At 42.7% G+C, this 13,443-nt stretch overlaps 1 protein-coding gene across 3 annotated transcripts in view; it reads left to right on the top strand.

Moving 5' to 3' along the window:
- Positions 1-13,221, top strand: part of ABL2 (ABL proto-oncogene 2, non-receptor tyrosine kinase) — an 87,241-nt gene extending 74,020 nt beyond the window's left edge. For all 3 annotated transcript variants that reach the window (XM_089683971.1, XM_089683970.1, XM_089683972.1), the window contains exons 3-11: positions 638-933; positions 2,625-2,897; positions 5,490-5,574; positions 5,685-5,862; positions 6,049-6,233; positions 8,649-8,801; positions 10,458-10,547; positions 11,024-11,197; positions 11,348-13,221. In XM_089683971.1, coding sequence (XP_089540097.1) covers positions 638-933; positions 2,625-2,897; positions 5,490-5,574; positions 5,685-5,862; positions 6,049-6,233; positions 8,649-8,801; positions 10,458-10,547; positions 11,024-11,197; positions 11,348-12,861 — 2,948 coding nt within the window. In that variant the 3' untranslated portion in view covers positions 12,862-13,221. The remainder of the gene's footprint in view (positions 1-637; positions 934-2,624; positions 2,898-5,489; positions 5,575-5,684; positions 5,863-6,048; positions 6,234-8,648; positions 8,802-10,457; positions 10,548-11,023; positions 11,198-11,347) is intronic.
- The last annotated feature ends 222 nt before the right edge of the window (positions 13,222-13,443 follow it).

The raw sequence follows: 13,443 nt of genomic DNA, 5'->3' as shown, positions 1-13,443 counted from the left end.
CATTTTAGTCTTATCCCAAATTACAGGACATTATTTGCTAATTCTTCACAGCATGCTGCAGTTGGTTTCCTTGTGAGGCTGCTTTCTATAGGTTAGTGCCTCTTTGGCGTTGCCTGTATATATTTTTGGTTGGTACTGTGCATAACCTTATGGAACCCCACCCTATTTGGTGAGTCGGTTTTTGTGAAGCTTTTTCTAAAAAGGGCCACCTAATATTCCTCACTTAATCACGGTATGGGTTCAAATTAAATTTAGAACCGAAGACACACTAAAGATTATTTTTATTTTTGGTTTGTTGGCATTATACAGGCAGCACAGTGGCTAAGTGGTTAGCACTTCTGCCTGGCAGTACTAGTGTCATTGGTTCGAATCCCAACCACGGCGCCTGCCTGGAGTTTGCATGTTGTCCCTGTGCCTGCGTGGGTTTCGTCCGGGTACTCTGGTTTCCTCCCACACCCTTGAGGGTTAGGGACTGATGTGAATGTACAATATATATGTAAAGCGCTGCGTAAATTGATGGCGCTATATAACTACCTGAAATAAATTATTTGCTAATTACACATTGTTTACAGAGGTTGTACATTGATCTGTGAATCTTATACTAATTGGAATTTTCTTGTGTGTCTCCATCTCTCAGGAGAGAAGCTTCGTGTGTTGTGTTACAACCAGAATGGGGAATGGTGCGAGGTGCTATCTAAGAACGGCCAGGGCTGGGTGCCCAGTAATTACATCACTCCTGTAAACAGCCTGGAGAAGCACTCATGGTACCACGGTCCTGTGTCTCGCAGTGCAGCCGAGTATCTCCTCAGCAGCCTCATTAATGGCAGTTTCCTGGTGCGTGAGAGCGAGAGCAGTCCAGGCCAGCTGTCCATCTCTCTGCGATACGAGGGTCGAGTCTACCACTACAGAATCAACACTGCCTCTGATGGCAAGGTATGAGGAAGGTTCGATATGCTTGGATATTGTTTTCAATCATAAGTTGTCAGTCTTTCAAGAAGATATTTTATGCTGAAATGTCACAAAGGAGATTGTTATGCACCTTAAGGGTCAGCCTATTCAAAACTGTAAATTCTCCATTCATAGTGGTATATCTAATAAGAATTCACACGAAGACTTCTACATTTTAAAGTCTGTAGCCAATGCAAAAGGAACTTATTCTCCTGAATTTGTTTTTCTTTTCAATTGCTGTACATCTGAATGCGGAGTACTAGATAACTGCTGCCATTGCTGAGATATACAAGAAGCTATTGAAAAGCTCAGGGTTCAACCATAACTAACATACCAGTTTTGAGTAGCATTAAATGCTCCACTTTTTAAAAAACAAATTCCCATTGACCAGGGAAACAATTCCAAGTACATTGTGTTAATTTGTGCCCAAAAACTGTCACTTTTCACTACCACCAGCACAGCTTTCCTGAATTTCTGTTCACACTCACTGCGTAATATGTGGTAAGGGACAATACAGGGTCTTTCAGCTATTTGTCACTTAGCTTTAAGCCCCGGTTCACATATATGCGGCCGTGTGGGCCACGTTTTGCATGGGCAGAAGAGCCCATTCATTTGAATGGACTCCCGCACCCCGTGACATGCAGAGAAGAAGTCCCTGCACTTCTTCCGAAAACGCAGCCGCACAGGAACCTTGGTTCCCAGTACGGTTGCGTTTTCAAGTGCGGGTGGCATACAATTAGAACTAATGGCACCCACCCGCAAGTCTGCATTTCTCTGTGCGGGTGGTGCGGCTGCACGGATTTTCGTGCGAATCCACAGCAGCACCACCCGCACAGATGTGAACCTAGCCTAAATAGGGAGGACGCAGGAGCTGAGAGTAGCTTGCCTGTCCTAAGTAGTGTGTCTGTTTACACACATAGCGTAGGACATTCAGCTAGTCCCAGGTGAGAGTGTGCATGTGGAGGTGGCTCCAGAGAACTTTGTGGTTTCAGGGTGGCTCCATTCCACAGCAAAGTGGTGCTGAGGAGACTAGCTAGGAGGAAAACGGAAGAACTTTTATTCAAGAGACAGGTGTGTTGTAAGTCTTCACCTTAGTAGGTGAAATCGATAAAAAGGGGAGGCTTGACGAATCACTTTAAGACATTGAATAGATTTTAAGTATGAACTGAGTGGTGGTACATAGTGGTATACAGTGGGATTGTATAGCTATGTTGCCTGGAGAGGCTCAGATGCAAGGTTAAAATGAAGGTTCTCATTGTTGGGTTGGTGCTAGTTGAACCAGACTCATTCTGTTACCAACCAAATTGCTGGATTTGAGGCAGCCTACAGCCGCAGAAGATCTGTGGTTGGAACAACCCCCCTGCCAAGTTCCTTCAAAAACTGCATGTGTACCTAGAAGAATTGATGCTGGTTTGAAGCCAAAGGGTGGTCACACCAAATATTGATTTGATTTGGATTCTTTTTTCCTGTTCACTCTCTGGGCTGCCTGAAACTCTTGTCCAGTCTGTATGTATGTATTTTTATAATGTATGTAGTTATGCATGGGATAACCGCACAAGCATTTAAGGTAACTTTTCAAACTCAGACATGTTTACTAGAAGTCTATATTTGTCCTGTCTATGTAGAAAGAAAGCACAGTGTAGAAATAACATTGACTTTTTGACCCTGTCCTCTAGGTCTATGTCACAGCTGAAAGTCGTTTCAACACACTGGCTGAGCTGGTTCACCATCACTCCACCGTGGCTGATGGCCTTGTCACTATCTTACACTACCCAGCACCAAAGTGCAACAAGCCTACAGTTTACGGGGTCTCCCCCATCCATGACAAGTGGGAGATGGAGCGCACAGACATCACCATGAAGCACAAATTGGGAGGGGGACAGTATGGAGAGGTTTACGTCGGGGTTTGGAAAAAGTACAATCTCACTGTCGCAGTGAAAACACTCAAGGTAAGGTAACCAGAACTGTGTAATGTCAACATCCAATCAGTACATTGCAGTATGGAAATCATAATTGCCTTTGAAAAGTACATGGAGTAAAGCAAATACAAATTAAATATATATTTCTGAGCTCTTGGGCCTCATGTACACATGACTTTTTTCCTGCCACTTTTAGGGATGTCAGGGTTTGTTTTTTTTTTCCCCAAAACGTCCCTCCATGTTACCCTATGTGTCCATGCACGCACAGACTTTTAGCAGCGTTTAGGGGCAGGAAAAAAAAAACACTACCAGTGCGTCCAGGAGCAGCAACGCTTTGATAGAAAAAATGCTTGTAAATGCGTGTTAACGCAAAGTGTCTTTAGCTCTTGAGCATTAATTCATTTCAAAGGACAGAATCATTTTTTTAATCTAGCCAATGAAATGAATTGATGCCCAAGCACTTGACGCCTGTAAACGCACCTAAACACTTGTAAAAGCGTTAGACACTTTTACAAGCGTCGGGTGTTTTTTCTGCAAAAAGGTTGCTGCCAGGAGGAAAAGCATCTAGGAGAGTTTTTAAAACAGCCTGTGTGCAGGAGGCCTTCTATTTCACACCCAGGATGATATATGGGTTTAGTGACACCATAGTTCTCTTTGTCATAGCGCCCTCTGTGGTGTAACTTGTGTTAATACATACTCTTGTATCTTTCTCTTTTCCACTAAAAGATTAAACGAGTTTTGGAACCCATATATATAAATGTATTGTACTTTATTTTCTAAACAAATAGTTGATGTTTTTGAATGTGGTAACTAACCTTATGCAGTGTAAATGGTTTTAAGCTGCATGGCTAACAAAAAAATCTTTGTTTCTCCAAAACATGTAGGAATGGGAAATAGTAGAACATCTTAAAGTGTAGTTATGGCAAATACCTCATGTAGAAGTAAAAAAAAAAAAAATCAAATAGTTACAATTTGTCCAAGGTGCATTTTAGCTGCATTCTGGTTAAAACTGAACTAGCTAAAACTCAATGGGTGGCCTTGTCTGCTGCTGACATCCTTCAATTGAAGAATTGTTATCCAAACAGAACCTGCGTCCATCCAGATGCAGATACTGTTTTGACAGCAGGCAGGATCAGCTGTCAAAAATACAAGAGCTGCAGTGAGATTTGTCCATCTGCACTGAGTATCTTGGATGGAGGAATCTGTCTGATCTTTTTCTCCAGCCTGTAAGCTGGATGGAAAAGAATTTGTGACCAGCTAAAGAGACCTTTTGGTTTGGTTTGATCTACTGAGTTTTATAAAATTCAACACAATTCACTAGGCTTTTCACATAGCTGAGTGAAACTGAAGTCTTTTGTCATGGGGATATGTACTGTGGAGTCTCTCTTATGTTTCATTGATTGTGATCAAAGCTGTTGGGAGGTTTGGAAGTGGGGACAGTGGTAGGCCTAGGGAACACACTGGTTTGCCTTTTATTCAGGCTTAGATTCTGGGATCTTCAGAAGAGAAGGATATCTTCACCTTCAGGAATTTTCATTATGAGCAACCTGGTTAGAAGGTAAAAACAGTCACACAGAAGGTAGAATGTGTCCTGCAAGAGTCTCCGTGGAAACCTTTCATGTTTGGTTGGAGTACCTTTTTAAAAGACACCTGACAAGATTAAGAAATGTTGACACTGCCATAGCCAGTTTGTTTTTGAAGGTGCAGGATATGGGTCTGTCATACATTAAAGTGGTTCTAAAGGCTGACATTTTTGTACCTTAATTCTTTCTGTGCATAAAGGTAAAAACCTTCTGCAAGCACTTACTTACCTGAACCCGATCTCAATCTAGTGATGTTCTCTCTCTATCCATATTGGCTCAGACACCACATCAGGAGCCTTTTACTCCTGCTGCTGTCAATCACTGTCAGTGAGGAGGGGTGGGGCTGAGCACAAGTGCCCCCATAGCAAGCGGTTTGCTATGGGAGCACTCAGCAGGGGGGGGATCCAGGAGCGCCAGCGAGGGACCCCAGAAGAGGAGGATTAGGGCTGTTCTGTTCTTTAAACAACCATTGCACAGAGCACGTAAGTATAACATGTTTGTTATTTAAAAAAAAATAAAAAATTTAGCCTTTTAGAATCATTTTAACTCAGCAAATCGGTGACAAGAATGCAGTCAGTGTACCCAACGTTGTATAAGACTCGATAAAACTCCACTGGTACCCATATAGCAGGCTCTCGTGTGCTGCATGTCAGTTCAGCTTTTCTACTGAGCTCCCCAGAAGTCCTGAATTCAGGAGCTCTGGGGTATGCAAATTTCAAGAAGCTCATTTGGGCAAGTCCTGGCCTCTGTTTCCTGCACCTCCACTATTGGCAAGTGAGTTCACCCGTTATACTGATGGCCCGGTAGTTGGACTCAGAGGACAGGGCCTGACACTCAGCCATCAGAGCTGTTTAACATTTACATACCAGAGCATGCTGGCATAGTGATTCAGTTGTAGGGCATTTTGCAGTTTAGAAAGTAATAATTTTTGGTAAGTAAATCTGTTATGTAAATAGGGAAAGTCTTACTATGGAATATGAAATGTAAGTGATGGAACACTCTTTGGATTCCTACTTACTGGTTACTTTTTATTTTTCAGGAAGACACTATGGAGGTTGAAGAATTCCTTAAGGAGGCTGCAGTGATGAAAGAGATCAAACATCCCAACCTTGTCCAACTCCTAGGTACCTATAGAAAGTAACCCAGTTCTTTGCATTTGTGCAGCCCCATATTAATAGTTGTTTCTTTTAGTATGCTTTCTCTCCTTTTTAGAGTAATTATTTTATTTTATCAGGTGTCTGCACACTGGAGCCCCCATTTTACATTGTTACAGAGTACATGCACTATGGGAACCTGCTGGACTATCTCCGAGAGTGTAACCGAGAGGAAGTGACTGCTGTAGTTCTGCTTTACATGGCCACTCAGATCTCCTCTGCCATGGAGTATCTGGAGAGAAAAAACTTCATACACCGGTGAGCTGCATGTCATTTTTCTGCTAGGCACTAATTTTGCTCTCCCTATCCTTGTTTATAAGTGAGTTCAGGGTAATGGTGATTCCTGGGTACAGCTAGTGATGGATTTGTTTTTTATTTTTTTTTTGTGGGTTTCTTTAGTTTCCTTTTGTATAAATTTAAATATTTCTCTACGCCTTTCTTTAGGGATCTTGCAGCAAGGAACTGTCTTGTGGGCGAGAATCATGTGGTAAAGGTGGCTGATTTTGGACTTTCCCGGCTCATGACAGGAGACACATACACAGCTCATGCTGGTGCCAAGTTCCCCATAAAATGGACTGCTCCAGAGAGCCTAGCATACAACACTTTCTCTATAAAGTCAGATGTCTGGGGTAAGCTTTGGTAGTTCACATTTCCTATCTTGTATATTCAGATTTTGCTGGCCAATCTGGGGGAAAAAAAGGAATAAGTAGGATGTATAATGGAGCACTTCTGTATGCAATATTGTATTTAAAGAAGCACTCTGGGCAAAACCTTTCTTTTTCCCATTCAGTGGGGCTGTTACCGCACTGCATGGATTAACTGCTCATTTTTGTTGAGGGGATTGCAAAGCAGAGATTTTCTTGCCTAATCCACTGATCCTCCGAGCGCAAGACTAGCAACTAAAAAAAAAAAAATCATTTTGTTTTTATTTAGCTGTGTTTCTTGTTACTACCATAATCTACCACCAAAGAACAACCCAAAATAAATTTTCCAGCTCTTGACGATCGCAGCAATACCATATATCTGTATGTTATTTTTTTGTTTGTACCCGTAGTACAGCTCAGAAACAATAGTGCGCATTTTGTTTTACCTAAAACACACTGACACGAACTGACACTGATACCAATTTAAAATAAAATTCCTGACCTTTTGACTCTGACCTTGACCCAAACACTAGCCCTGGCAATGAACTAGATCAAACCTTGATCTAGATATTTTTTCTTTATTTTTTATATTTTTTTTGTAATATTTATTCATTTTGTTTTTTAGCAATTTTTTTTTCATTTATGCAAGGGGTTAGAGAGATACAATGTATCTCTCTCCTCCATTCATAGAGAAAACAAAGGGAGGGGGCGGTCTATACAGTGACTGATTACTGTGATAGCCAATCAAAGGCTATCGCAGCGATCACGTGACCCGGAATTGGGAGTCCCAGGTCCCGATCATTAGAACGGGGCCCGGTGCTCTCAGTGACACCCTGGTCTTTGTGCTGGTCTTTGTGCACACTCTCAGCAGAAAGACAGGCACGCAAATACACGGAGCCCAGTTCTCTGAGGCAGCATATTTGTGTGACATCAGTGTGAAGGGTTTAAGAATCGGTCACCTAAAAATCATCACATAAGAGACTTTGTGTCCCCTATGTGATGGGAAAAAAAAAAGTTAAGCAAAAAAAAAAAAAGTTTTCTTGCAAAAAAAAGTTACACCCAAGCACATAACCTCCCAAAAAATAATTTTTAGGCTCCCCACCCCCCACATGTACGCACATATGAACATAAGCGCACATGTTGGAGGCGCCCACACGTGAAAACGTCGATTGTAAAACGTTACATATCGCCGCACCTGCCAGAGTGAGAGCAATAATTCTAGCACAAGACCTCCTCCGTAACATTAAACTGATGACCTGTAGTGGGTTTTGAAGCATCACCTATAAAAAAAAAAAAAAAAAAAAAAATATATGGGGTACTGAAGTCTGTCAAATTGAGGGTTTGACATGTTGGATATCTATCTACTCGGCACAACCTTGTCTTTTTTATTTTGCCAAAAATTTGGGTAATTTATTGCATTTATTTGCCCTAAAATTCACTGAAATTAAATTTTGCATTTTCTTAGACCTTGGCGCTAATATCGTGTGACATAAAAATTGGAACTTCCACTATTTTATTCTCTAGGGTGTCTGCTTTCAGAAGATATATTTGGAGGTTTTGTGCAGTCTTCAGGCCTAAAATGATTTAGGGATGTGAGCAAAAAATGCAGAACCGGCTCTGGCAGTGAAGGGGTTAAAGCAGGAAAGGTTACAGGTTGCACATGGCCTTTGAAATTATGTATGATAAGTGACTGCCTTTAAAGCTTACCAGTGAAAAATGTTAAACTGTTTATAGCCTAAAGCACAGTATGTTCACACTTTTGTCTTTTTGTGACACATGATTGCAGCCCAGAGCTCCTCCTGAAGTCTCCATTCCTGCATAGTAAAGGCTATGCATGCCCCTTTCACGTAGATCTTACAATGCAGCGCCTGGGCGCAGCATATCCTTCTACAGTCATGGACTTGGGGATAGTCAAGGTTTGTAGGCTTCTAGGGCCTTTAGAAGGAGTTGAATATCATACAAATAAAAACTTAAGCTGGTCTTAATAGTATCTGTTTTCCTGCAGGATGAAAATTAAACTTACGCTTTTTATAAAGTACAAGTTAACCAGCTTTTTCACAAGAGCTTAACCACCTCCCGTCCGGCCGTTGTATATAAACTGCCAGACGGTGGCAGTGCAGGGTCGGGTGGCCGTTTATAAACGGCCTCCCCGCACCCTGCTTGTGCACGCTTTACATAGCAAAAAAAAAAAAAAAAATCCCAGTGGTAAATAAATACCACCAAAATAATGATTTATCGGTCTCAAAAAAATGCTAAAAAATTTATCTGGGTACAGTGTTGCATGACTGCGCAATTGTCATTCAAAGTGTGATAGCGCTGAAAACTGAAAATTGGCCTGGACAGGAAGGGGGTAAAAGTGTCCGGACTGGAAGTGGTTAATTTCCCTCTGTTTTTTTGCAGCGTTTGGAGTTCTACTCTGGGAGATTGCCACCTATGGTATGTCTCCTTACCCTGGCATTGACCTGTCTCAGGTGTATGACTTGCTGGAGAAAGGTTACCGCATGGAGCAGCCAGAGGGTTGTCCTCCAAAGGTCTATGAGCTGATGAGAGCATGTGAGTAAATCCTTTGTACTGCTTTCCATAAATTTTGGTACATTTAAGCTGGCCATGGAATTTGTGTGGGGTTTTTTTTTTTTTTTCACCTGGAGGGCTGAACTGAAAAAAAAAAAAGTACATATTCCTCCACCCGCACAAGTGAGGTGGATGGAGGAATGCCCCCTGCTGGGACATTGTATTCTGAATGCAGGACCCTACACTTTCAGAATACACAAATTAGTGGTTGAAGATGATTGGCTGTAGCTGCTGATAGATCAACTTCTGCTGAATGGACAAGAAAATGTTTAACAATCAACTTCTGTCAATCAGGGACAGTCACACATGAATCAAAATCTGGCTGATCCCGCCAAATTTCAATCCATTTATGGCCAGCTTAAAGTAGTAGTAAACTGTCATTTAAAACGTGTATATACAGGTAAGTTTATGAAAGGTCTTACAGTGAATATCCCCTTATATTGTGTGCTGTTTGGGAGATATTCACATCGGCTCCAGCTGATGATGTCACTACACATGCGCAGTTAACTCTGGATTCATGGCAAACTTGGTGTGTCATGAATGCAGAGAGCGCCATTCTGCAATCGTGACTCCTGTTCGCATGCGCGGGAACAACGTCATCACAGTCTAGCCATTCAAGTGGCCGGAGAGAGAGCAAATGCGAAAAGAAAAGAGGATGAAAATGAAAGCAACAAATGGTGATCGCTCAACACTGGAGGGCTCAGTTTAAAGGCAAGTTTGTCATAATGTGCTGGTATGCAATGTATAGTAGCACATTATGGCATAAACCTGCAGGCATAAAAAAAAACAGGAGTTTCTACTACTGCTTTAATTTAACAAAGTTGGTTAAATTGAATGAATGCAATTAAACGTTTACATCAAATTCAACTGTTTATAATTTAAAGTGTTACTAAACCCAGGACCCTGCATTCACTATATCTGGTCTCCCACAGTACACACAACATGGAAGTGCAATTATTTTAGTAAATATAAACTGCTATATACCTTTTGTCATCAGCAGTTAGAGCAGTCTTGTGACTTCGATCAGTGTCCAGCCGAGCACATGTTAAAGCTTGTAGGAGGAGTTTTCATTTTGCTCTGGGAGGATGCAGTTCCCCTTACCTCTGTCTGGACAGTGCTGATTGGCCTTGTGCTTATCACATGCACTCTTCCAAGAAAAAAAAACAAACCTCTCTAGCAATACACACCAAACTGAGCATGTTCAGAGTGACTCCACAGGATATGTCTTATCAGGAGATAAGAGGGGGACCCTGGAAGAAGGGGAGGATCAGAGAAGTCAGGATCAAACAGCCTTTTTACACAATGCAGAGGGTTAACCCCTTAGGTTCCACAGTGAGAATAACAAGCATGGTTTACTGCATATACAGACTGATTTTACTGTTGTGGGTTTAGTAACACTTTGATGCAGGTGTCCTTTCCATGCTTTCCTAAGTACACACTTAAAAGAAGTTTAAAAAGAAAAGCAAAATTGTTCTCTTAATCTAAATGAGTATTTGAAGTGAACAGTAGTCCTTTTGTAGAACACCTTTTATGTGTAAGCAAAGGAAAAGCAGCCCAGTAGATTACTTTTTGTACAGTTTTTTTTTTTCCTGCCCTTTTTAATACTTTTTTTTTTTTCTCTTGTTTTGACTCCTTTAGGCTGGCAGTGGAATCCGGCAGATAGGCCCTCTTTTGCAGAGACACACCAGGCTTTTGAGACTATGTTTCATGATTCCAATATCAATGAAGGTAAGTTACTAATATATGTTGTATCTTGTTCCTGTTGTACACTAATACCGTTTGAGTACATATTTTTAACCCTAAGGGTGGCTTCCTACTGATCTGCTGCACTTTGGCCACAGCACAGTGTATCCATGGTTTTTATGTAGGTTAGCTGCTCTTTCCCATAAACTTCTACTATGTCCTGCAGTGTGGATACTTTTTCTGAAAACACTGAAACCACTGAGCATAATAGAAGTCTATGGGAAAGCGCAAATAACCCACATGAAAACCACAGGTACACTGCTGTGGTCAAAGCACAGAGGGGGGCAGTGTGAAAGCGCCCTAAAGCATAGATGAGGCATTACATTTATGTAAGTGAATACATCCTATCTTAGTGTAAGCCTGGCAGCTCTGCATAGATCCTTGGTGCAAGCAGCAACTATGCTTTTTGTCAGGGTCCTTCTTGCATAAAACAACTAAATGCTTTGTTGATCATATTTCAGAGGTTGCTGAGGAACTGGGGCGCAATGCTGCTGCCTCCACATCCACGTCATGTCAAAGTCGCCTCCCTATGTTGCCCTCAAAATGTCGCACGTTGAAAAAGAAAGCAGAGAACAAAGAGAACATTGAAGGCACTGGGGATTCATCTGATAACTCAACCTCCAGCACTACACCAGGTAAATCAGGTGCTGATAATGAAGCACATCTTTTCTGTTTAGTAGAGAGTTTGCCTGTGTTGTAAAGTATTGGAGAGGGCAGGATAAACTTGGTGGATCAAATCAGTCAAAAGTAATCAGTTCCTCAAATGTGAATGGTTTTCTTTCTAGGAGTTCTTCGGGGATCTCCTGTAGCCACTGGCTCTCCTGCCCTTCCCCGCAAGCAGAGGGACAAATCTCCAAGCAGTCTTTTGGGTGATTCTAAAGAGACTACGTTTACACGTGATCGGAAGGGTGGATTCTTCAGTTCTTTCATGAAGAAGAAAAGTGCTCCACAGCCTCCAAAACGCAGCAGCTCTTTCCGTGAAATGGAGAACCAGCCTCATAAAAGGCCAGAGCTAACTGGTGAACTATCTGCTTTTCCACACCTTGATGGCATTGATACTCCTGCTTCTCCTGGCTCTCACAAAAGCTATGGAGGAGTATCCCAACGCAGTTTTGCAGAAGACGCAATAGCTGGAGTTGGTGGTGGATGGACTGGAATATCTGGGTTCTTTACCCCACGTCTCATCAAAAAGACATTTGGGTTGCGGACAGGAAAATCAGGGAGCAGTGAGGACCAGTCCAAACCTTTTCCGAGGTCCAATTCCACATCTTCGATGAGTCCCATTGTTCCCGAGCAGGACAGAATGGCCATGACCCTGCCCAGAAACTGCCATCGGACTAAGGTCCAGTTGGACCGAGGTGCTTCAGTATCTTCTCAACCAGATGAGAACCAACAGGAGCTTCCTAGAACTGCATTAGACATAGCACCCCCTCAGCCAAGCAGGGACAGAGTAAAATCTAAAATGCTTCCGCGGACTGGAGGCAGTGAACGAAATGGTGGTGTACGAACAGGTGCAGATGAGAGGTCATCACCCAGCAAACAGTCTGGTGCTGTTGCTTCCTCTTTCCCTGCAGCTGCCCACAACCACAAAGTGCCAGTTCTCATCTCTCCGTCCCCGAGGAATGCATCTACAGATAGCCAGCTGGTTGGAATGGATTCTTTAGGTCACACCTTTAAATTGCTTCAGGAGCATGTCACGCCAGCTGGCTGTGAGAAGGATCGTCCTTCTCATCGCCGACTAAAGCCAAAATGCGCACCCCCTCCTCCACCAAATCTGAGGTTCCTCCAGCAGCCGTCAGCTGACGACACAACCCCCTCTTCGTCTGCACAGCCAGTCCATGAAAGGGCATCCAAGCCAGCCCGACCTCTGCTGCCACCGCCACCTCCAGTCACACAAAGTGGAAAGCTCTCCAATGGAGCAGCTGGAAGTGGCAGGGGTGCCCTGCGGAAACCCAAACAACCTGCAGAGAAAGTACCTGCAGAAAAAATAAGCAAAGAGGCCCTTTTGCAGTGTGCTGGAATGCTGTCCACTGCTCTAACACAACCCCAACCCAACAGCCAGCTAGTGGACACAGGCCATCAGCTTCTGGACTACTGCACTGGATATGTGGACTCCATCCCCCAAACACGAAACAAATTTGCCTTCCGCGAGGCAGTTAGTCGCTTAGAGGTCAGCCTGCAGGAGCTGCAGGTGTCTTCTGCAGGGGCCGGGGCAGCAGCTGCTTCTCATGGTTCAAACCCTGTACTGAATAACTTACTGTCCTGTGTACAGGAGATCAGTGATGTAGTGCAGAGGTAGCTAATCATGGTTCTGCTGACATATTCAGGAGGCATTTCTTACTGATCACCCCAAACACCATCAAATAACCACCTCTGTTGGGATGCAGTGGCCAGTGTGTGACAGTCATACTTAGTGTTGGAGGAGCCAGTAAAGGGTTAGACTGCTTCTAAAGGAAAACAAATTGCAGGGAAATTTAACCAAACAGAATAGTCCAGTAGAACATTTTTTTTTTTAACACTAAAAGGCACCACATTAATTTTACTTGTGTTTTTTTTCTGCTTTTGCTTTTTGTTCTTTTACATCTCAGGTTTAAATGGTATTCTCATATGGAGATTCCTCCATCCTTACTGGGTCCAAATATAAAGTGAGCAAAGAGTGGCTTTTTTTTTTCCCATTATGTACCACAGTCTTGCTGCTGTTTAGGTTTGGTAGGAAAGATGGCAGTCTTTGAATGTTATGAAGGAGCCCTGTGCATGGTGAAAGCAGGATCTTCAAAATAGGTCAAACCCAAATTAATTTTGTTACTTAAAGTGGCAGTAAACGCCTTGGGAAAATAAAATGCTGTGGCCCCCAGGTGGTTTAAACCATAATGTGCAAGTA

This window comes from Staurois parvus, unplaced genomic scaffold, assembly GCF_062004578.1.
Source record: "Staurois parvus isolate SC_StPar_1 unplaced genomic scaffold, SC_StPar_1.0 ptg000332l, whole genome shotgun sequence".
In the NCBI taxonomy this organism is placed as follows: Eukaryota; Metazoa; Chordata; class Amphibia; order Anura; family Ranidae; genus Staurois; species Staurois parvus.
The sequence above is the reverse complement of the archived record's forward strand: the minus strand, read 5'-3'. Positions and strand labels throughout refer to the sequence as shown.